This window comes from Pimephales promelas, chromosome 3 (genome assembly GCF_988280905.1).
Source record: "Pimephales promelas chromosome 3, fPimPro1.hap1.1, whole genome shotgun sequence".
NCBI lineage: Eukaryota > Metazoa > Chordata > Actinopteri > Cypriniformes > Leuciscidae > Pimephales > Pimephales promelas.
In genome coordinates this window covers 4,749,232-4,773,372 of record NC_142771.1, presented here as the reverse complement: position 1 = coordinate 4,773,372, position 24,141 = coordinate 4,749,232, and the positions used below count along the sequence as shown (strand labels likewise).

The 24,141-nt window shown below is 39.4% G+C and overlaps 2 protein-coding genes across 5 annotated transcripts in view; both read left to right on the top strand.

Moving 5' to 3' along the window:
* Nucleotides 1-24,141, top strand: part of LOC148981893 (GTPase IMAP family member 8-like) — a 128,823-nt gene that overhangs the window by 4,097 nt on the left and 100,585 nt on the right. For 2 of the 4 annotated variants that reach the window (XM_089129145.1, XM_089129146.1), the window contains exons 2-3: nucleotides 5,714-6,344; nucleotides 6,649-7,766. In XM_089129145.1, coding sequence (XP_088985271.1) covers nucleotides 5,744-6,344; nucleotides 6,649-7,394 — 1,347 coding nt within the window. In that variant the 5' untranslated portion in view covers nucleotides 5,714-5,743 and the 3' untranslated portion in view covers nucleotides 7,395-7,766. Of the gene's footprint in view, nucleotides 1-5,713; nucleotides 6,345-6,648; nucleotides 7,767-7,874; nucleotides 7,978-10,612; nucleotides 10,675-10,906; nucleotides 15,077-24,141 lie in introns of those variants that run through there. The other 2 variants (XM_089129144.1, XM_089129143.1) reach the window with 2 other exon arrangements.
* LOC120470642 (uncharacterized) lies at nucleotides 18,556-24,032 on the top strand. The gene is made up of 2 exons (XM_089127647.1): nucleotides 18,556-18,775; nucleotides 19,231-24,032. The coding sequence occupies exon 2, from the start codon at nucleotides 19,446-19,448 to the stop codon at nucleotides 24,030-24,032; it is 4,587 nt and encodes a 1,528-aa protein (XP_088983773.1). The 5' UTR covers nucleotides 18,556-18,775; nucleotides 19,231-19,445.

The following is a 24,141-nucleotide window of genomic DNA, read 5'->3' as shown; positions in this document are numbered from 1 at the left end:
TATATTTTTCACAGTCATTTTTTATTTTAAGACCGGGGTATAGCAAGGAAGACTAATTTACCTCAACAAGGCGACATAATGAACGACACTATTCTCATTCGTGGAGATGGAAAAACAAGTTCTTTGTGAAATGAAGATTTAATGCAAAAGAAAAGGTATGAGTCTGCTGTTTTTGTCAATTTTAAGTTTTAATTGAAAATGTTTGCGAATCAGATTTTAATATAAATAGGCCTACATGGTTAAATATTTTACCACTTGCTTGAGCAAGTAAATATATTCTATATAGCATACACACTGCACACGGCTTTCCCTCATTCATCATTTGGCCATTTCAGTAGATTTACTCACTAACATTGTTGTGGAAACACATTAAGCACATGGAAACTGAAATATGATATAGTATAATATGATAGTATCGTGCTACAGCGCACATTCTATCAGCTGCAGTTCTGGCGTCTCAGTCCCAATACTCGACGTACATTCACATCACATGTTAATAAATGCAGCAGTAGAGTTACCCTCACAGGACACTGCACTTATTTGAATCGCAATCACAAAAGTTTTAACATTTGCTCGTGCTTTAAAGCTTTGCCGGGTAAACATTTCATTGGCGTTCTGTTCTCACATGCACTTTTTCTGAGTGCGTATACGTCCGAAGCACGCGCACACTGTCAAACAGCGCCAAACTGGATTTTTGTTGGGTCAGACCCTTCCGCTAGCGATGGAAAAATATGCACAAAACAATCCACTTTAAATCTTAATTCATCATCAGATGGACAGATCATTTCTCAGGGGAGGCAGGGCTTATCCTAGGGGGGGGCACCTCCCCAGCCTCCCCTAAACACGCCCCTGATTTGTAGCCTATTCTTATAGGCCTGAACTAAAATTCATTGGTCTGTAAAAGTTTGATTCTAATTCAGTTAAGCAAGTAGGCTGAATGCCTAGTTCGGGTTAATGATAATTGTTAAAAACACTCACTATCTAGTGGGTTTTTAATGTTACAGTAGCACTTAAAGCGTTGAAAAGTGGGGCTAAGGCTAAAGGCACACCTTACGAAATATGTGCTTTTCATTACTCCCATTATGTTTGGTTGTAGTTTTTTTATATTGTATTGAACATTTATGGAGCAATATTTTTTGTGTGAAAGTAAATCATAAAAGTGGTTTATTTTGTTTAAAAATATAATCAATTAAAGGTACAATATTTATGAATTTTGTAATAAAATAACGAAAAATCACTGCAATGTGATTATTTCCTGCAGTTGTGTACTTACAATATCCCAAAAGTCTCCAAAGATTTTTTTATTTCAGAGAAATTACAATTTTAAATAAGTGGCCGCCCTGGAAAAAAAAGTCGCCTGTCAATGACGCAATATCCACGTTATCCTCGGTTTCCGTCAAGGGGGTAATCCATCGACCGGAAGTTGAGGCCTCGCGGGAGCTGACATCTTGTAGCAGAACTTCACTTGCGATAGCATTCCCATTGACTCCCATTCATTTTGGCGTCACTTTGACAGTGAATAACTTTACATCTGACTGGTTTGAAGACCCCATTTGTCCTTTATTTATTTCTAAAGAAACACGACAATGTATAAAATGCTCCATTACCTTGTAGCTTATGTTATGACCCCGTAGAAGCAGTTTTAGTGAAAGTAGGCTAACGATTGTGTCATACCCACGCGACTCTCTGTCACACAGTAGAGAGATTACCGTATAGACAGGAGAAGAAGCTCACGCCCAATCAGGGAAACATGGAGGCAAAATGACAAAATAATTAATCAGAATATTTAGCAAAATTGTCTCCTTTTACAAGCTCATGGACAGCTCCTATTCACACTCTCCGCCTCTGCATGTTTCGGAAGGGAATGATTCAGATTTTTCATGCCACAGCTACTTGAAGACAGACGGGTCACTCACGTCACATCTACGTAGTCAAGCTCTGTTTGAGTCTGCTCGTCAGGGACGGAAGTGCTAAAAAATCGCCAAAAACGGGCTTCAATCGTCTCAATGGATTTCCAATGAGATCGCTCTGTCCATTTCTTTTACTGTCTATGGTTTCCATTCATACTACCATAGCCGTGACGTAACCATGGCGACAGACATGGACAACTGCGTAGTGCGTAACGTTTAGCGGCACGCAGTTCTCGTTTCTTTCTTTTTTTTATTGCTCAAAGAAACATACAAAATACCAACAAACATCAAGATACAAATCTTAAATGATTACAAAGAAGTCCAAATAGCAGCACAAAAAATAAATGAACACCATAAATCTAACAAAAACAAATAGAAAAAAACATGTAAAGAACACAAAATAAACAAGTAAATAAATAAAATATTACACAAGGGGGGAATCAACAAACAAAACCTTCAGAAGATTATATAATTCAAGGGCTTTTTTGTTATGCACCAGTCTTAAAGCTTTGAAGAAGATCATTAAATCTTTATGGAAGTGTAAGAAAGTGGGAGGGTTCTTAAAGAATCTGCATTTGTGTATGAAGTAATTGGCCAACAGCACAATATTGTTCACCAAAAATTCAAGATCGTAACAAAAAACAAAACAAATATTTAATAGTTTTAAAATTAAAGTCAGGTATTTCATATTTCAATCTTAACCAATTATAAAGGTCATCCCAGAATTTCTTTGAGAATTTGCATAAATAAAATAAATGTTCCAACGACTCTATGTACGCTTCACAAAAGGTGCACTCATTACAATCCATATTAAATCTGTGTCTTAGGAAATCATTACAAGGATAAATATCATTAATAATTTTAAACTGAACCTCTTTTACCTTTGGAAAAAGTGGAAAAGTAAGAAATCTTGTTCTAATTTGACCCACTTTGTCTTTCGGGAAATCAAATACAAGAGGTCTTTTATTAACTTTACAAGGGAAAGTCTCTACATTTACCAATGTTCTTAACACTTTAATCTTACAGCCCTCCTCTGTAAAATAGTTCTCGTTTCTTTCAAACATAGACCATGGCAAGCAGACTTCGGCAGTCGGCACAAACAAGAACTAAAATGATGATAAATAATAGCGTGGCGTTTTTGAGATGCCGAGAGCTCCACGTCTGCGACTAATTTGGACTTGATAGACCTTCACGAGTCACGACAGTTTTATTAGACAGGTGAGCAAATGTACATAAAATTATATAACGTTAGCTCAACATGATGAAATGTTAGAATATGGTCAGTATGTTATTCTAATGTTGATCTAGCTTACTGCTAGTTTCGTATAGCAAACAAAGTAACACATAGTATAACATTATAACTTTCAACACATATTTAAATGCCGTTTAGTGTGATCGTGTAACATTGAAGCAGCGCTGCGTTACTTCACAAGTTTAATTCATCAAAAAAACGGACCTGTGTGAGTAATCCAGCACTTGCGTGTAGTTCGGTAGAATTAAATTTCCTCATGCCTTTATATCCGCGGCACTCGCGTGTGATATCTGTCTCTTTATCAATCGCGACCTGCTTCATACCACTGTAATGTTAAAAAACAGTTGTGTTTTCACTAATCCTTAAACATTATTAGATCCATCAGCTTGACAGCAAGTCCCATCATTCAGCTCATCACTTTGTCATAAAGACATGCCTTTATTATTGTGCCCTCTTGTGGTGAAAACAATATACATATTGTACCTTAAACACCATCATACACCTGCAGGTGATAATGGTGTGTAGGAAATGAAGACCAAATAGATAGGTCGACAATCTTGCAAGTTAATATTAAAAAAACTTTTATTGAAACTGATAGTGAGTTCCTTATTCACAGTTTGAAAATATAAGAAATGTATAGGGGTGCTGTTACCCCAGAGAGTCAACATACAGGGTAAAACCAGCATGAGGCAAAAGACAGGCTGTATTTAAATAAATACTCTTATATTTATTATTAAAGGCTAAAATAGTGCGTTTTTTTTAAATATCTCACGTTAATCACTGTGTAGTACAGTTACAGTTCTAGTCAGTTACAGTTTATGTCAAACAATTTTGTTGTGGATTATTAGCGTGTTTGTCTTGTGAATAAATTTGGTGTTATGTCGTTATAAAGGTGCAGTAGGACTGAAAAAAGGTATGTCTTTTAGCTGCAAAGTATTAGTCACTGCATGGCGCAAAAAAAACTACATTTAAGATTACACTAAGAACTTAATTGTAATTTAATACATATTTAATTCATTCAAATTATATATATATATATATATATATACACATTTTTTTTTTACTGTAATTCGTTAAAGTGTATATCATCATTAGGCACACAGTAGTTAACAGAACAGAATGTTTTATTTTAATTAAACAACATACAATATTGTAGTGGCTTTCCTATAAGCCCAAGACAGGTGGTAAGGTGTTCTTCACACATAAAACACACTGTACACAGCGATATTCGTTTGAACAGTTGTTTTCGTCCATTTATTGAGAGCTTAGAGATTTTACATTGCACTGGTTCTATGGCATAGACATATACACTAGACCTAACCTTGGCTACGGCAGTTCATTGGAACGAATGCGTCAATAGAGCCGCCATCTTGAAACGGGAGCCCCTCCACTTTAGTGCATCACTTTAATGCATCAATGTAGTAGACACAGGTCTAACGGAAATAAAATCACCATAAATCATCATGAATGCGATTTTTCTTGTTTTTTTGGTTTGTTCCAACGGTCAGACATGTATTTATCATTGATTACAGAAAGAATTTTTATTTTATTTTTATTTTTTAAAAACATTCTTCCTAGTTCAGATTTCATCCGTGAACATCATACGCTGCACAAAAGTCCGCCACCATCAATTAATTCGAAGTAAAGGCAGAGATAGCAGCGTTACTTAGCTACTTCCTATGACAAGACCCCTGTTCCAAGATGGCGGCGGTTTTGACGCATGCTTAGAACCCCAAGGTGACGTCTAGTGTATGTCTATGGTTCTATGGTAAGAACCATAAATTCACTCCACCTGTCCCCCTCTGATTCAACCCAACTCATTTAAATACCATGTGATGGAACAGGTGTGGCTTTCACCTGCACCACTGATGCACACCGCCATCTAGTGGTGGAACAAATTACATTTGGCTCTGGTAAATATAACAAAATATTGATATTTAAATTAATAATTGTGTGTTTATTCATTAAAGTGCATAATGTCAGCACACCATTTACCACATGCAATTAAAAATTGTCATTGCAATTAAAGTCTTATCATAACTGGTAAAACCAGTCAAAGTCAAAGAAAGAACACATCTGTATTTTTTACTCTCTTTAGACAATATACAATATCACTCAATATTACTATGAATACTATGGTGATGCCGTAAATGAGTCCTGCCTGTCGTGACATTGCCTTCCATTATAAAATAACTTTATCATAGTAAAATATACATATCTTTCCCAACAAAAGTATTGTTTAGCATAAAATATGTTGAAGATTATTGTACAGACTCTTCGTGACTTAAATGATCATTATTTCCTCACAAACCAGTTTATTCTGTGTGTAGTAAAGCCTCTGCTCTTCTTCCCATTACAATTAACCGTTACTTTAACGTTTTTTTTTGAGAGAAAAAACTACATTTTTTCTTTTTACTTTAACGCTTTTTTGGGAGAAGATTGCAGGTGTCTAGTGGTTTTGCTAGAACATCAGAGGCCGTTGAGAACCTCTTGTTAACAAAAACTGTATAAAGATGAACTCACTGATTTTACTAATTGTACTTCCTCACAGCTCTAGAGATTGATTTAAAACATTCCAGCTATGGCGGGAACCGTACAACACGAATCCTCGGCTCAGCATTATCATGTTGTCTTACTGGGAGGAACTGGAGCTGGGAAGAGTGCCACGGCAAACACCATCTTGGGAAGAACAGCTTTCGTTTCAAAGAAAAGTTGTAAATCTGTAACACAAGAAGTTCAGCATGCAAGTGGTACAATACATGGAGTAAATCTTACCATTTATGACACACCAGGGTTCTTTGACACAGAATCATGTCAAATGAGTCCTGAAGAGGTTTTTAGACGATACGCGGGGCTTCCAAAGTTTGATACAGAGGATCCAGTTGTCTATCTGCTGGTGATCAAGACTGACAGATTCACTGAAGAAGAGAAACGCACAGTTGAAATGGTTGAAGATTATTTGCCAGACTTTCTCCTAAAGAACACCTGGATCATTTTCACCAGAGGAGATGAGCTGGAGAGAGAAGGACAGACCATTGAGGAATTCCTCACAGAATCTGAAGACCTCAAAGAAGTTGCAGAGAGATTTGACAACAGATACTTCGTCTTCAACAACATCACAGGACACCCTGAACAAGTGCATAACTACATAGAGAAGATTAAACAAATAAAGCCTGAGAGACGTAAGTGCATGTACATTTTTCATGACGTTAGGAAAACTGGATATAAATTGCATTATGCTATTTAAAAGCCTGTTAACATTCATATTTTGGTATGTTTGTGTAATAGTTAAGGATATTTAATCCTACAACATATAAGTTTGTAAAAGATCATTTTTGTTGTATGTTAATATAAGCAGTGACATAGTTTGTCATAAACATAATTTCATATAATAGCGTCTTTATTGAATTATGAGGAGTTTTGGCTATACAGCATAATGACTTCTTTAATATCTGGTAACTTCATTTTGTTTTTATATTCTATCAGGAACAGAGACAGACACATTTCTAGAAAGACGAACATTTACTGAGAACAACAGCAATGACCGAAGACTGATTCTGCTGGGAAAGATCGGCGTTGGGAAAAGTGCCACAGGGAACACAATCCTGGGGAAAACTGCATTTAAAACTGAGCGCAACTTTAACTCTGTTACAAAACAGTCTGAAAGTCAGAAATCAGTCATTGCAGGGAGAGAGGTGACAGTTATTGATACTCCTGGATATTTTGACCCAAATGTAAAACCAAAACAAATATCACTTGGAATTGCGAGGACTGTTAAGCTTTGTAGTCCAGGCCCTCATGCACTCTTATATGTGGTGTCACTTTCAGAGAGGTTCGCTGAAGCAGATGAAGCTTTTATTAAAAACATTGAAAAGCTGTATGGAAAAGGTGTGACAAAGTACACAATCGCTGTCTTCACCCACAGTGATCAGTTAGAGGGAAAGAGAGCAGAAGATCTCATCAGACAGAATATAACTCTAAGCAGGTTTGTGCAGCAGTGTGGAGGCAGATATCACATCATGAACAATAAAGACATGCGAAACAGAGCTCAGGTGAATGATCTACTGAAGAAGATTGACACAATGATAGAGCAGAATGGAGGAGGACACTACAGTCATCAGATGTATGAAGATGCTCAGAGATGCAGACGAGAGGAAGAAAAGAGGAGACAGAGAGAGGAAGAAGAGCAGAGACAAGATGAGAAACCAAAAGGCATCTGTGTCTGTAGTTGATACTTCTGGATTCTTTGACACTTCATGGAAACCTGATGAGTTAATGATATTTTCACTGGTCATGCTCTTCTCATTGTGAAGTGAGACAGAAGAGAAAACTAGCAGTTCTGCATCGTTCATCTGTTAGTGGAGCAGATGAGACAGAAAACAACAAGAGGACTAAACTGAGACTAGAAGAATATAAAGCGTGATGAGCAAAAGAGAGGAGTCAGAGACTGAAGAATGAAGAACAGATCAGTGAGAGAAGTGTTTAATGAAACGGCTGATATCAGTTCATCACTGCTGTTCTCCAGCCGGAGGACTCGAGATAAAACACCAATACAGCAAAACATCTGGACATGAACATCTGCAGCTGAGATACGGCACAGACAGGTACAGAAATGTAGATTGTTTATATTAAACTGATTAATTATGATTTTTACATGTGTTGCATAAAGTCAGTTGTTGACTGATCATTGACTGTCACTTGTGTTCACACAGCAGAACCTGCACATCTCCATCAGTGTTATTCAACACTTCAGCTCATCTAACCACTGTTTCAGCTGCATGAGGTGAGGATGATGACGAGGATGAAGATGATGAGGTGAGCTCTCACTACCTGATGTTCTGCTATTTTTGACGCTTCTTTCTTAAAAGAGTAGTTCACTTCAGAATTAAAGTGTCCTGATAATGTACTCTCCTCCACATCATCCAAGATGTTCATGTCTGTCTTTCACCAGTCGAAAAGAAATTTAGGTTTTTGAGGAAAACATTCCAGGATTTTCTCCATATAATGACTTCAACGGCTCTACACGATCCGATCCCAGCCGAGGAATAAGAGTCGCATCTAGACAAACCATCCGCCATTGAAGCATCACATGTTTTTGGGTTAATAAATGTAGAGTAGGGTGAAAAACTGCTTCTTATTTTCTCCGCCAACTTTAAAATCGTCCGACATCTTTGTTTTATCTTTATTTATTTATAAATGGGCGTTTGACTTAGTCTTTGCATGTTCACTTTTCAACCCTAGGTTGGTTCTTCCGCGTGACCTTTCAATCTGAACGCGTAATCAAAGCTAGTGCAAGACAAGCGTTTGTGGTTAAAAGTATATAAATGTTTATTTTATGGGGTGGTGATGGCGCAGTGGATGAGATGCCTTTGGTGTGAGAGACCCGGGTTCGAATCCACTGTGAAACACCAATGTGTCCCTGAGCAAGACACTTAACCCCTAGTTGCTCCAGAGGCGTGCGACCAGTGACATATATAGCAATTGTGAGTCGCTTTGGATAAAAGTGACCACGGTTCGTCGTCGACACAGACCAGCATGCTGTATTCATTGTACCATAACTCTTCAACTGTTTGCACTATCAAAACATTCAGATTGACAGTGGACAACATGTGCTTTTCAGCATTATACGGCTTATTTAAGGTAATTTCAGGCAGAGTGGGAAGGAAGGATTTGAACAGAGAAATACGAAGATAAATAATAAAAGAAACTAACAAATACATGGCGAATGAAGTGGTAGACACAGCAGAAGAGGGGATTGGGATGATCTTAATGAAAATTGGGTGGCGGATGGCCGTTACTCTTCCACGGATTTTAGCATGTGGTGTGTGCATAACTATGAATGGATGCATTTGTATGTGTGCGTCTATGAAAAAAAGTGTCCTAAATGAAAACTGTGCAATACAATGTCACAAAAAAGACTTGTATTCATTACTTTATTTTCAACATTAAAGTCCCTGAAAAGTCAATTCTACAAAAAAGTTCTAAACACATTATAAATGTTACATATGTATTGCTAAAACATATTACAAAGACTGTGAACTGTGAAGTACTGAAATGTGGAGTTAGACCGTTAAACAGTTTTTCACCATTGCAATTTTACGGATTAATTGGGCGGGGCTAAAACAGGGCTCGATGACACAGTGGAGCCCATGAGCTGCTGGACACGCCCCTATTTGATGACGCACAGAGTCTGATCTCTCCCCATAACACTCCCCGAACACATTCGCCACTCAATCGCGAGTGACTGTCAGTACTATTAGTTACTACAGCTGAGCCTACAGTTTTCTATGCCTTCGACACGGACATGCATGGTCTACTACCTGGATGCGATCATGTACAAAACAGATCGGTATCTTCATTTAAATTCCCTTAAAATCGATCACATCAAGAAGAGGTTTTTAGAGAGCCGACCTTGATGAAGAAGAAATGAGGATCACCGCCAACACTCGCCTCTGTAGTGAACGTTTTACACTGGATAGTTTCTACCTTTCAATATTCAATAATTTATTTCTAATTAAAAATCAAAAAATGTATTTATTATTATTTTTTTGTCTATTTAAATTCTATTTGCAAACTCATCACACAATAATGGTCAATAACTAATTTAATAAAAGCCAATCTTTTTTCTGAAAAAGATGACACCTTGCACATGAAGAAAGCACATTGTTTTAGATTTTTACAGTAAAAAAATCTAAAAAATATGTGGAAAACACCTGTTTTAGCTTCAGCTTCTAAAGGGTTAATATCCAGCAAACCTTTCCCAGAAGATTTCTTTTAAGCCCGGAACACACCAAGCCGACGCCAAAGAACTAGCGCTGATGAAAGTCGACTGTGTTGTCGCCTCTCGTCCGCTCTCGTAAGGGTAAAAAGATGCACTTGAACACACCGAGAGAACTACAGGCGACCGTCAGCTATAATGTGTGTTCTGTGCCTGCGTTTAATGAGCCAACTGTCTATTTCTGCAGATATAATAGTCTATATTCGTCATTCAAAGAGGAAAACCAACGCTGCTGGCTGCAGATACACACCGTAAACAAAGCAGCGCGTGCTTACCTTTTAGAATATCAATCCTGCTGAACACTTTCTTTATTCCACTTCACTCATGTTAATATTGAAATATTCACCAAGGAACACTCAGGTAAGAAGACGTAACATAAGAACAGCCTTCTAGCTTTACCGTTTTGACCGTAAGCTGAACAGCCAGAGTTCTCTCTTTCCCCAACGGCCCGACGCCGATTCAACATGTCGAATCGCGCAAAACAAAGCCGATGAGGACTATTTTCAGCCAACGGCACGGAATTGTGTGTATCACACCGAGGAGACTTAGTTGGCCAACGCACAAAATCTGCCAGACGGCCGACCGTCGGCTTGGGGTGTTCAGGGCTTAAGATGTGTATTTTACCTTCTCTACTTGTTATTTTACTAAAATGAGTGTATTTATATTCCGTAGACCTCGGATACGCTGAAGATAAGAGAAGAAAGCAGACGCATGCAGATCAAACTAAACCAGATGTAAGTTATTTCATTATCATTTTCATCTTTTTAAGTAGGCAAAATTATTCATAACAGTTTTAGGAATTCTTCATCATTCCTTATAAAGCAACATAACCCGTCTGTTTTATTGAATAATGTGAGATTTTAATGAATGATCTGATGGACACATTATTGAATGCTTAGCATTTCTATGTTCGCACTATTACCATAATCAGATGTTTAACAGCAGAATCAACTCGTTGTGTTTTAGGGACTCGACAGTGAGATCTTCAAGACACATCATGAACTTGGTCTTCGTGAGATTGACAAACTAATGATCAACAGGACAGAATTGTTCAGGATTTAAGGCCATTGCACACAGAGTGCGAAATTCGCATCCGAAATTTTCGCACGTTAAAAAAAAATTCAACCTCACGTTATGTCAGTCACGCTTGCACACCGCCTCCGAAACTTTCGTTCGTCATAAAATTAATCGGATCGGGTTCGATTTTCTGCGTTTTTCGCATCCAGAGCCAGCATTTTGAGAGGTCTTTTGACAATTCAGGGCCGGATTTCATATTGGATTATGAAATTAATAAACCTCCCCTTTCAATCAGATTGAAATTTAGGATCAAATAAGGTGTGATTGAGCAGCCTATTTGATAACTATATATTATTTGGGCACAATAACAGCCTAGCTGTTCTGTCTGCCCAGCGCTTCCACCGGGCCGCGCGCAGGTGTGTGTGTGTGTGTGTGTGTGTTTGTCCGTGTGTGTGTCCTTACCTGGTCCATACCAGACACACTGCCAGTCTCCGTTCAGGATCGATTGGTTCACGGAAATTGGTGGTCTTGTTTTTAATATGTGGCTCCAGAATCGCTAGCAAAGCATCAAACTGTCCCACTGACATTCTGAGGTAAATTTTGAATCGCTCGGGATAAATTCGCAACTCCTTGATAAGGAACTCTCCTTCCTCTCGGCGCAATTTCAGGATTGGATGGACGTAATATTTTCTCTTTCTTCTCTTTTCAATAAGAGAGAGGGCAAAAATCATCCTCACTGCTTGACGAATCCATTCGGTATTTTTGCGTTTTTTCCCACAAAGGTTTAATAAATACGCAACGGACTCGGTGTGCAAGGTTTCTATGCGTGACGAATTTTTAGGCTGACGAACACGAAAATACGCATACGAATATTTCGTACTCAGTGTGCAATGGCCTTTAGTCTTTTCATGAGAGTTTCCTGTTACAAACAAAGCAGTCATTTCACTTATAAGTGTTCAATAATTCTTCTTTCAGTCACTTTATTTTCTTCTTGTTGTTAAAAGCCTCTAAAATAGTGTTACGTTGATGTATGGGTAGTTGACGTGACGTGGCTTTTTCACCGACACAGAAGATAAAAAAATATTTATTTCACATTTTCATCATTTAGAATACTGTAAATGGTTAAGCATTTTCTTGTTTTACATGAATTTATTGTTTTAATACCAGAGTTACTTTTTATTTTTTTACAACTTTGAGCCAAATCTCAAAATCGTCCTATGGTGTGACGGGAGACAAATTTTTTTCATAAACATTACCTTTAATAAATAAAAAAGTAATGTTTAAAAATCTTAATGGGCACTCCTGCCATAATTGTGCAAGTGTCTATTTCACTATGTGGCCAATCATTTTCTTATACATACATTTCTAAACGTATGGGAATTTCATAAAGTTTGTCACAGAAAAAAAATGTCCTTTGGTGTTACGCAATAACCTGATATTATGTTGGGCAATATCATGGACAACTACATTTAGTAGAAAGACCCCATTCAAGGTCATGTGACTGAAGACCCCTATGAAGCCCATGAGCAGTGCACATAGCAATTATTTCTCTCAGAATTAGTCAAATATTTAACTATGATTTCAGACCACTGAAGTTGTTAAGTTTTTTTTGTCCTTTGGTGTGACGCCCCTAAATATATTTTTTTTAATTTAAATTTTTATTTTTAACAGCAGGACTATGTAATATTATGCAAATGTATCATACCAATTGCTAATGACAGTTCAGCTAGCATTACCATAGTTATTAACATGCCACAAAAAGCTCAAATGTCCTTTGGTGTGACAGGAAATGTCCTTCGGTGTGACACTTTGGCCTGTTACACCATAGGACACAGATGTCACACAATAGGACAATACCTCCTTAAGAAGCTATTAAAACAAATAGATAAAGTTTGTTAACATTCTTTTCATTCTTTTTTGACCAGTTTTGATGACCTTAAATTCAATAATGACTTAAATTTTAATGTTTATTGCCGTTTTTTTTGGAGTGTTACTAAAATGACTATAATCTATAATATAACAACTATAAACAAATATAAAGTTCATAAATACAGTGCTACTACTTATAATACTATTTAACTTTTTTAGAACAAAAAAAAAACTGAGGGAGAGATGAGTGCAAAAGAGGGGACCAGACAGTATAGGGAGCAAATTTAAAAGTATCCTAAGAAAACGACGGAGAAAGAAAATCAAACTGAATGTTTTCATATACTTCATATAGCCTACATCTTAAAATAATTCAGGGATCTTGCTGAGTGACTGAATGACTGCTTATTATTCAGTATCAGAATAGACCTGTGTGAGGTTCAGGTTCAACATAATAAGCTTGTTATTACAGGGTAATAATCTATATTGTGTTTTATAAGAAAGTACATTTGTTGGGAAAACACAGTAGGTCATGATTCATAATTGAGTACTCATTACATTCATTTCTCTGTTGATCCATTCATCTATCATCATTTCAAACAGATATCATGAAAAGAAGGCTCTCTCAGGGAATTGGAAATTTCATTTTTACCTTGCAATGGATTTTATTTTCATGTCAGAAGCCAAGTTCCCATACACTTGTCAATCAAATTATCTGAAGTTCGGTAAAAAAAAAAAAAAAAAAAAACTCATGTGAATAAAGCTGGTGAAAGTGTGTTTCCATCCAACAGCTTTAAAGCGAATAAAAACCTGTGCGTAATGACGTCACCTGCTGTTTTGCGATCAAATTGGTATATCGATTTGGTTTGAGACATTTTAAGGTGTTCCCATTCTTTTTCGCTCTGAATCGCTCAACATTCAAGCAAACATTTGAGAACAAAAGTTTTGTTAGACAAAATGGATCGCGCCATAATAACGTTTCCACCAGCATTTATCGCATTAGTCAGATATCGATCAAGATAAAATCCAATGAGACCGAACGATTTCGAAATCGAAATGATCGATTTCATTTGAGTCGATATTCATGAAATTCAATTGAATTTTACTGTTTCCATAATGCATTTTTCATTTGATATCACTTTATTCGGATAAAAACGTGTGGATGGAAACATAACTATTGTTACTGTTTAACTGATGAACAATGACAATGTCATTTTACTGTAGCCTATTTCTCAAAGATATTATGTTTTGATGGATCTATAATTATCAAAGTTACTTTAGGTGTGATATGTTTTGCACAGTTTATATTGCAGAAAAATAAAAACAAATGTCCTCCTTTATAATTGTTACTATAAACACTATATAGTCTGACTCTTTTAATGCAATGACTATCTTTGTCCTTTGGTGTGACGTTTTGTACTATGGTTTGACAAACATAAAACAACAGAAAAATATACTTATTTCAAAATATGTTTTTAAAAAAGAGTCAAGTTTGGCATTAGGGGAGTTTCAATAATATCTCCTCCTAGATGGGTACAATTTCAATAAGTTTTGTAAGGTTGGCGAAAAAGTTTTATTGATATTCGTAGGGAAAAGTTTATCAAGTTAATCTATTCATGGTAAATAAATAATCACTTTCATATAATATAAATATCACTTTCATAAAAAAAATGTTTTAATAATGTGAACAATTCTCCCAATTATTTTTTTTAATGTTATTTAATATAATTTCTCAGTACTTTTTAAATGTCACACCATAGGACATATTTACAGTATCGTTGAATGAAAACGTGAAAATAATATGTGAAGTCATTGACAAAATGAGTTACCACTACTATTTTCTGAAACTGCAGTTTTCATACTCCATAAAAATATGTATTTTTTCTTAAAAAGTTATGTTTTCCTAAAAAAGTACTTTTTCTTGCCCATTTGTCAACTACCCGTATACACTTTTTGTTGCTGAACCCAACTATCATACTGTTTATTTTGATGCTTTTTTTGTATATATTGTATGTAGAGTAACTTTGGAAGTCTAGGGAGTGGGTGCCTTTTTATTTTTGTACCGCTTTTCTCCTGTTTAAGGTAGAGAGGGAGTTAGGGAACTATTCTGTTGTTGCTTTCATTAAGGTAAGTGTAGATTGGGTCCCTATAGTTAGAGGTTTTATTTCTGTATTTTCTTTTGGCTTTTTTCTCACTCCCGAAGTGTTAACTTCCTTTTCTTGCGTTACACCAAAATAAATCTTGTGTACCACATTTCTGTTGTGTTGTTATGTAACCTTTGGAGCCAAAACATTGTTTTGTTAAAGTTTTAGTTCTTTAATGTTCCTTCCTCTATCCTAGACTGGGTGGAAAGTAACAATAATTGGGGGCTCGTCTTCCTGTTAAACAACTCCTCTCTTCTTTATTATTTTCCTTTGTGGCTGAAAAGAAAAGAGAGAGGTAAGCCTTGTTATTATTACGGTAATTTTGGTTTGTTCCTTGACTGTTTCTGACTTTGGTGAAAAGGGTAGTTCTGTGCTAGGGACAGAATATGGATTTTGATCTTATATCGTTTACACTTAGGCCGACAACAGAAGAATATAATCGTTGTCGAAAGAAAGATCTATTGACTTCTTTAGAATTGAAATACCAAGAAAAAGTGCTGTGTTAGTGCTGGTATTTTGCATTTTGGTGATTGAGGAAGTACCAGATGTTGCTGAGGAAACTGTAGATCAAGAGCTTTTTCCTGGATCTAAAAGTGCTGATTCTTGTGATGATCCTAAGATGGCACTTAAACTAAAGGAATTAGATCTGTCAATAAGGAAACAAGAGTGTGAGGCTCAAAGAATCCGGCTATGGGCTATTGAAATAAAAGCTGATCGTGATATTAGATTGCGGCAGCTAGATTTACAGGCTCAGCAATTGCAGATTAATTCTTTTCCTGTGCAAAGTCCTGCTCGTTCAATGCCAGATGCACAAATGTACTTTGATGTGAGTAAACACATTGTGAACGAGTGGCTGCTAATCTGAAATGGCCAAAGGAGATGTGGGCTTTGTTACTGCAATGCAGTTAGGAGGTTTCTGCAGCTTTTCCCATAGAGCAATCTATGACATTGTTAAGTCTGCAGTACTTCGATGCAGACGTATATTAACGAGTATCAAAGCTATGGACGCATCTATAGATGAAAAAGCAAAAAAAAAGCAGTAAAAGCAACGTATTAGGAGTTGCTTTTACTCTTCCAGAATTTAATTTGACAATAAGGAAAAGGTTCAGTGATGAGTTATCTGTTTATACAGGGGAAATTATTGCACTATTATCAGCAACACAGTGGATAGAGGAGAAAGGACCTTTGATATCAGATGTTTATTGAGACTCAAGTTCATCTTTGGCTAGCTTACAGTAGTCACTAGGAAAGTAGGCCAGACATTTTAATAGAAATACAGCAAGTATTGTACAGAATTCAAATGATGGGTTACAGTGGTATTTTTATGGGAACCCGCACATATTGGTATCCAAGGAAATGAAATGTCAGATAAGGCAGCAAAGAAGTCATACAAAAGAATGACATTAACTTACGTGTTAGTATAAGTAAGAATGTAGTCAGTATTAAGGAAAGGTTGAAGGTAAGGTGCTGCAAAAAAAAGGGATACTGAGAAGAAAGGTCGATGGTTTTATAGAATTCAAGGGAAAGTGGGAGAGATGAAAATAATATCAAGAATGATATTTGGACATACAAGACTAAATAGTACACTTTATAAAATGGGTAAAAATGAGCGAGAAATTGTCAAGAACTTGAAGAAGAAATGTGTAACATGTTATTACATAGGCCTTCTGTCAGAAATACAATGCTGAAAGAAGGATTCTAATGCAAAATCTAGCAAAAATAAAAATGCAATTTATACTAAGAGATAGTTAACTAAACTCGGAAAATGAATGTTATATTTTATAATGTTTTATTTTAAAAAAATAATGAAAATAATAATTTGTGGGAGAGGATATATATATATATATATATCCTCTCCCACAAATTATTATTTTCATTATTTTTTAAAAATAAAACATTGTATGTCCATATATATTAGGGCTGTCAAATGATTAATCACGATTAATCACATCCAAAATAAAAGTTTGTGTTAAAAGGTGTGCACTGTGTATAATTATTTTGTATATATAATACACACACATGCTTGTATATGGTAAATGGTAAATGACTGCATTTATATAGCGCCTTCATAGACCTAATGGCCACCAAAGCGCTTTACATTTGCCTCACATTCACCCATTCACACACACATTCATACACCGACGGCGGTGTCAGCCATACAAGGCGCCAGCCAGCTCGTCAGCTGGGGTTAGGTGTCTTGCTCATGGACACCTCGACACTTGGTCAGGTGGAACCGAGGATTGAACCACCAACCTTTCGGTTTGTAGACAACACACATGAACCACTGAGCCACTGCCGCCCCATTAATTAATATTAATATATATATATATATATATATATATATATATATATATATATATATATATATATATATATATATATATATATATATATATATATATATATATATATATATATATATATATATATATATTAATATATATATCCTATATATTTAAGAAATATTTTCATGTATATACTGTATATAAATTTATATAATTTATACTAGGCTATATATAAATATTTTATATATAAATCATAGTTTTTCTTAAATATACATGCATGTGTGTGTGTACACAGTGCACATATATTAAGTAAACACACACTTTTATTTTGGATTTGATTAATCGCGATTAATCATTTGACAGCCCTATAATGTGTGTGTGTGTGTGTGTGTGTGTGTTTGTGTGTGTCATATAAGGAAGAGTTCGTTTTGATACACACTCCACACCAGTCGGTGGCGGCAATGCACCATTTTGCACCATTTCGGTTTTTTGTTAACCGCCCTTTCTCACAACTTCCGTATTTGTGACCGGAAATACGCAATTGTCGTGGTAATCTTCTTCCGCTCCATTCATAACAGATAGCGCCGAGGGACTCAAGTGCGTTCCAATATGCCTACTTTCCGGAGGCTCAAGATGGCGCTCTAGTAAGCACATGGTTTAGGAGAGCCGCGAAATTTAAATTGTTTTTAAGAAATTATAGTCTAATTTCTTTATCTAATGTAACGTATTGGCTTTCAATTGGTTAAACAACATTTAACTTGACCAAATGGCGACCTCTGATCGTAAAAGAGATAGAAATTCGAAGTCTAAAACAACAGTCACACCAGATAGCGTTAGCATGGAGGACCATTTCCATGACTATATATCGGCTGATGAAGACTTTACAGCCATACCTATCACCCCCAGCAAATCACCTGCTCCAAAGAAAGGTAAATCGGATCAGTTACCTACATCAGCCGCTGTAATGGAGACCACTGCAACAGAGAGCTCTGACATAGTTCTACAACTCTCGCAGCTCATTAACTCCAGATCCGATGCTTTGGAGAAATTGATCTCTGACAACACCCTGCGAATTGAGGGACTCAAGAAAACGATCGACTTTGCATGTGCTGAGATAAAGGACATTAAGGAGAAAAATACAGCTCTTGAAAAGCGCATCGCCAACGATGAGGCGCGCCTGAACTCAGCTGAGTTGCGTATAGCAGAGTTAGAGAGTTATTCACGAAGATGGAATCTCCGTTTATTCGGAGTACCGGAGTCTGATAAAGAAGATGTGCGCCAAGAAGCTATTGGCATATTGTAAAGAAGGACTCGTTATTAATGTCTTGGTAACGGGGATCAGCCAATCAGCGCCTTTGTTTTGGAGTCACGGAGAGGACACCCGTTTTGCGCGAACTGATAGGTTTCGTTTTTGAGTTAACGGTGAGAGTGGCCGGGAAGCCCATCGTAGATATTTCTGAGGAGAATAGTTAATAAATCAGTCATCTGTGCTGTGATCCGTGCATGTGTGCGTTCAGAGACATGTGAGTACCCTTGTGAATGTTTTACATATGTGTATTTTGGTGTATTAGGGTATTTATGAGTGTTGCTTAATCTGAGGTACTCAGTTGAAATGTAGTATTGTTATCTTAAAGTTCGCTAACAGCACATTAATGCCTAGTATTATTAGTAATACACTACTATTGTGCTTATGAGTATTAATCTGATACTGCATAGTTATTCATGGGGTGTTTATAATGATTATGTAGTCGAGAACTATGTGTTTTTGGTTGTTGTTGTTACTGAGAGAAGGCTGTTTAGTTTAATAATAAGCTAATGTGTGCTGGTATATTATTTTGTTTATTTGATTTAAATAGCTAAAGTTACCTGAAGGGAAGATTATACTAAATGACAAGTATTAGCTTTAATAATTGTATCCTGACAGCATTTTGTTATTTGTATGCTGATATTTTTCTTTTCTTTATTGTTGTTGTTGTAGAACCACACACATACTGTACATTCTAAGAAGACAGACAATCATCTGTTGGCTGTCAATAAACCCCTTCAAGAGAGTCAGAGCATCCAGTTGCATTCTTACCGATGCACCACAGTGGTCACTTATCCCAACAAGCTATAATTACAGTCCTAGCTATCAAGGTCTTCGTTTCAAATTGGTCCTTCGAGCCGGAGATTGTGTGACTGCTGTGAAGGAGGATGTTTCCATATGGTAGAGGTGAGGCGACGCCACTTCCTAATACCCGTCCGAGACGTCAGACACGTCCGCCAACCTGGTTTGCTGATTATGAAGTCTCCCTGCCTGTTGTGGAGGGACCCCCCCAGGCTGCATCACTCTCCTCACAGCCCTCCTATCAGATGCAGGAGCCCTATTACAGTAGTGAGAGGATTGACCAGATGTCAAGCACTTCACAGCTACTTGATCAGTGGAACCGGACTGGTGCTCGCTCTAAGTATTCCAGAGAGTCAGTGTTCTCGGGACCCCATTATGAGAGCACCCCAGCTAGACCACTGTCTCACAGAGTAACCCCAGGGGCTTCACCTGAAATATTAGATGAGCTGCAAAGGATAAGAGAGGAGAACCAAAGGCTTCAACTCATCGTAATGGAGATGCAAACACAGCTTAATCTAAGTAAAGGTCCAGATCCATCACAACACATTGCATTCTCCCCCCCGGAGTACAGCCCGCACGCTCAACCCTCAGTGCACACTGCCGCCACTAGCTCACTAAGACCCACACCACAGGTTACGGCCCATACTACATTAGCACCTGTGCAGGTATCCAGTAAAATAGAAGTGGACGATGAAGACTGGCCCCTTCCCCCCCCTCCAGTGGCAGATGATGAGGAGGAACCACAGCTATCCACTACCACACTGCCCACAGAGTTAGTGGTAGAGTTGATGACATGCCTTAAGAAGATGGGGAGTACTCAGGAGCAGCTTCCTGAAATGTCAGCATCAGAGAACAGTAAGCTGGTTGCATCTGGTCGGATGGTGAGGTCACACCAGCCGACAGAGCCGCAAGACCGTCCACATATTTTACCTCATGTGATTCCTCTTGAGCTAGGCGCAGCTGATGGACAGAGACCCGAAAACGTTCACTCCCGCCAAGCAACAGAGTACATATATCGGGGTCCTCAACCCACCATCCCAGATTTTAGTAGAGGGGACCCACGTGAGTTTGCTAGGCTGAAGACCTCCCTGGAGAATCTCCTCCCCAAGGATGCTACGGAGAGGTTTAAATATCAGATTCTAGTTGACCATCTAAAATTTGAGGAAGCACTCCTCATTGCTGACTCATATACCAACTCTACCCAACCCTACACCGACACTATGGCCTCCTTAACAGAGCACTATGGGCAACCTCACCAGCTAGCATTAAGGCGGATTGCCGATCTGATGGAGGCGCCTAACATCCGTAGTCAGGACATTGCTGCCTTTAAAGGATTTGCCCTCAGAGTGAGAGCCCTGGTTGGCATGCTCGATCAGCTTGGAGAGAAAGGCCATATTGAGCTTCAGTGTGGGTCCCATGTCACTAGGCTTATGTCCAAGCTCCCGCAAGACATGCGGTCTGGATTTCTGAGACACCTACAACCCCTCGGCATCCGTGTCCCTACGCTGTTAGACTTCGCTAGCTGGCTGGAGTTTGAGCTGCAGATTCAGGAGTATGGATATGAATCCCGACCCAGAGAGAACCCGGAAGGTAAAAGGGAGAGACGGAAGGACTCAAAGTATGGCAGGCCAACCACAGTCCTCCATGGAGCGGAACAGTCTTCAAGTGGCCCGACTGTCCCAGTATTCCCATCCACTAGTGCAAATCCACAAGGCAAAGTCACTCTGCCCTGCCCATACTGTACCGATGCCCTGCATTACTTGAACCAGTGCAGTAAATTTAGCCAGCTAACAACTGAGCAGCGGAGAGATTGGATCAAGAGAAACAGGCGGTGCTGGCATTGTGGTCGCTGTCATCAGGCCGCACAGTGCAAACTAAAGGCCAGGTGCAAGAATTGTAATGGCAGACATCTGGAAGCTCTCCACGACCTTAACATTAGGTCAGCCATAGTGACACCAGCCACAGAGAACACCTCCTGTTTAGTGAGTACCGCCAATGAAGTTCTCTACTTGGATAGGCAGTCTGGCTGTAGTCAGGTGCTCCTGAAGGTAACAAAGGTTGTGCTACATAATGGAGAGCAGGCCCTGGAGACCTACGCGATACTGGATGACGGGTCAGAGCGGACTATGTTACTTCCAGCCGCTGCTAAAGAGCTTAAACTTAAAGGGGAACCAGAGAGCCTCGCTTTAAGGACTGTGCGCCAGGATCTTAGAATTCTGCAGGGTATGTCTGTCTCCTTCTCTATTTCTCCTGCCAGTCACCCCCAAAAATCCTACAAGATCAGGAGAGCCTTTACTGCCGATCAGCTGGGGCTGGCAGAGCACTCACAACCGGTGAAGACACTCCAGCGCAAATATAAACACCTGAAAGGACTCCCTTTGCAAACATTGGAATGTGTTCATCCCATGGTCCTGATTGGGTCAGACTACACGCACCTGATCACGCCAGTGGAACCGGTTCGTATGGGTCCGCCTGGAGGACCAGCCGCTGTAAAGACCAAGTTGGGCTGGACTATTCAGGGCCCAACCAAAATCCTCAGGCAATATCTCCAGCCACAGCAGTGTCTGCATATCGCCACACAGTCACCCTCTGCAGAGCTCCTTCATCATGTTGAGAAGCTATGGCAAATGGACGTATTGCCTTATAGGAGTGAGAAGATGGTGATTCGCTCAAAGCTCGATCAAGAGGCAGTTCGCATGCTGGAAACCAGGACAGTGAGGGTGGAAGTCGACGGAGTCAATCGCTACGCCACCCCCTTGCTTCGTGTAAAGAACATGCCCTGTCTCCGCACCTCCAAGGATGCTGTACTGGCGAGTCTGCGGAGCACCGAAAGACGTCTGATGAAAGACCCAATACGAGCATCAGCCTATGCAGCAGAGATCCTGAAGTTGGAACAGGCAGGGTATGTGAAGAAGGTAACAGAAGAAGAGCTGAGTTTGTCTACAGAGTCCTGGTTCATACCTCACCACATGGTGAGTCATAATGGAAAAAACCGACTCGTATTCAACTGCTCCTTTGCATACAAGGGCTATAACCTGAATGAGCTTCTGCTACCAGGCCCCACATTGACCTCCAGCCTGTTAGGTGTCCTGCTAAGATTTCGGGAGCATTCTGTCGCTATAAGTAGTGACATAAAAGGCATGTTCCACCAAATCAGGCTGCTGCCAGAAGACAGATCCCTGCTTCGTTTTGTTTGGAGGGACCTGAACAAAGAGGCGCCACCCTGCACTTATGAGTGGCAGGTCCTCCCCTTCGGAACGACATGCAGCCCCTGCTGTGCAACGTTTGCACTACAGAAACATGTGACCGACCATAGCCAGCCAGAGGAGGACGTCAGGGTGGCCGTTGAGCGTTATTTTTATGTGGATAACCACTTACAGAGCCTCTCATCCCCTACAGCAGCAAGACAGCTGGTTGACAAATTGAAGATGTTGTTAGCCTCAGGGGGTTTCGAGCTGCGTCAGTGGACTAGTAACGTTCCAGAAGTTATCAGTCACCTTCCAAAAGGGGCGAGATCCGAGAGCAGTGAGTTATGGTTCACAGAATCAATGGAGGATCCACAGGAGCTCGCACTTGGACTCCGATGGCTTTGTGCCTCAGACACTCTGGCATACAAGTGCAGCCTAACTGACCGTCCCACACCTACTATGAGGAATATCTATAGTACACTGGCACGTCTTTTCGATCCACTTGGCTTTCTCGTTCCCTTCGCCACGCGGGCCAAAATCATTGTCCAGCAATTATGGAACAAAGAGAGAGAGTGGGATGACCCGTCACTGCCAGATGACGCCCTCAAGGCCTGGATAACCTGGGAGAATGAGCTGCAGCACCTTCCAGAGATTGTCTTGCCACGATGCTATTCAAGCCCCCCTCTGGATCACCCAAGTTCCGTCAGGAGCCTCCACATATTCTGTGACGCATCTGAGAAAGCTTACGGATCAGTTGCGTATCTTCGTACGGAGGGTTCAGGTGGTAAAGTGGAGGTGGCCTTTCTGACTGCACGTTCTAGAGTGGCCCCTAAACGCCAGCAGTCGATACCACGATTAGAGCTATGTGCGGCGGTGACTGGAGCTCAGTTGGCAAGGTTGTTGCAGCGTGAACTCACCCTGGTACTTCATGAACTGGTACTCTGGACAGACTCCACCACAGTTCTTACATGGCTTCAGTCAGACTCATGCAGGTTTAAGGTGTTTGTGGGCACCAGGGTCTCCGAGATCCAGGAGCTGGCTGAGGCCCAAGCATGGAGGTACGTGGATTCTGGAAATAATCCCGCAGATGACATTACGCGCGGGAAGACCCTAACGGAGCTGGGGGGGGAGAGTCGGTGGAAGCACGGCCCAGCATTTCTGCGCATGTCATCTGAGTATTGGCCTACTAAGCCAAAGGCTGAGCAGTTGGACGCCACAGAGCTTCGCAAGGCTACATTCTGCGGCTCTATCACCACCACCCCTCTTCCGCCCTTACTTGATGCCAGTCAATTCAATGGTTTCAGGGACATGTTAGAGGCGGTTGTGAGGTCTCGCCATGGGGCGGCAGGTAGCAAGTCAACGCCAACTGCACAAGACTATCGGGATTCTGAGAGAGATTTACTGAGGCAAGTCCAGTTAGACTGCTTCGGGGAGGACTTTCAACTCCTCTCAGAAGGAAACCTGTCCCTTCCACCAGCCGGTTGATTACATTAGCCCCTGAATATGATGATCGACTGCAGCTGATCCGGGTTGGAGGCAGATTGCGTCGCAGTGACTTGCTGGACACAGAAACCATTCATCCGATAGTTCTGGA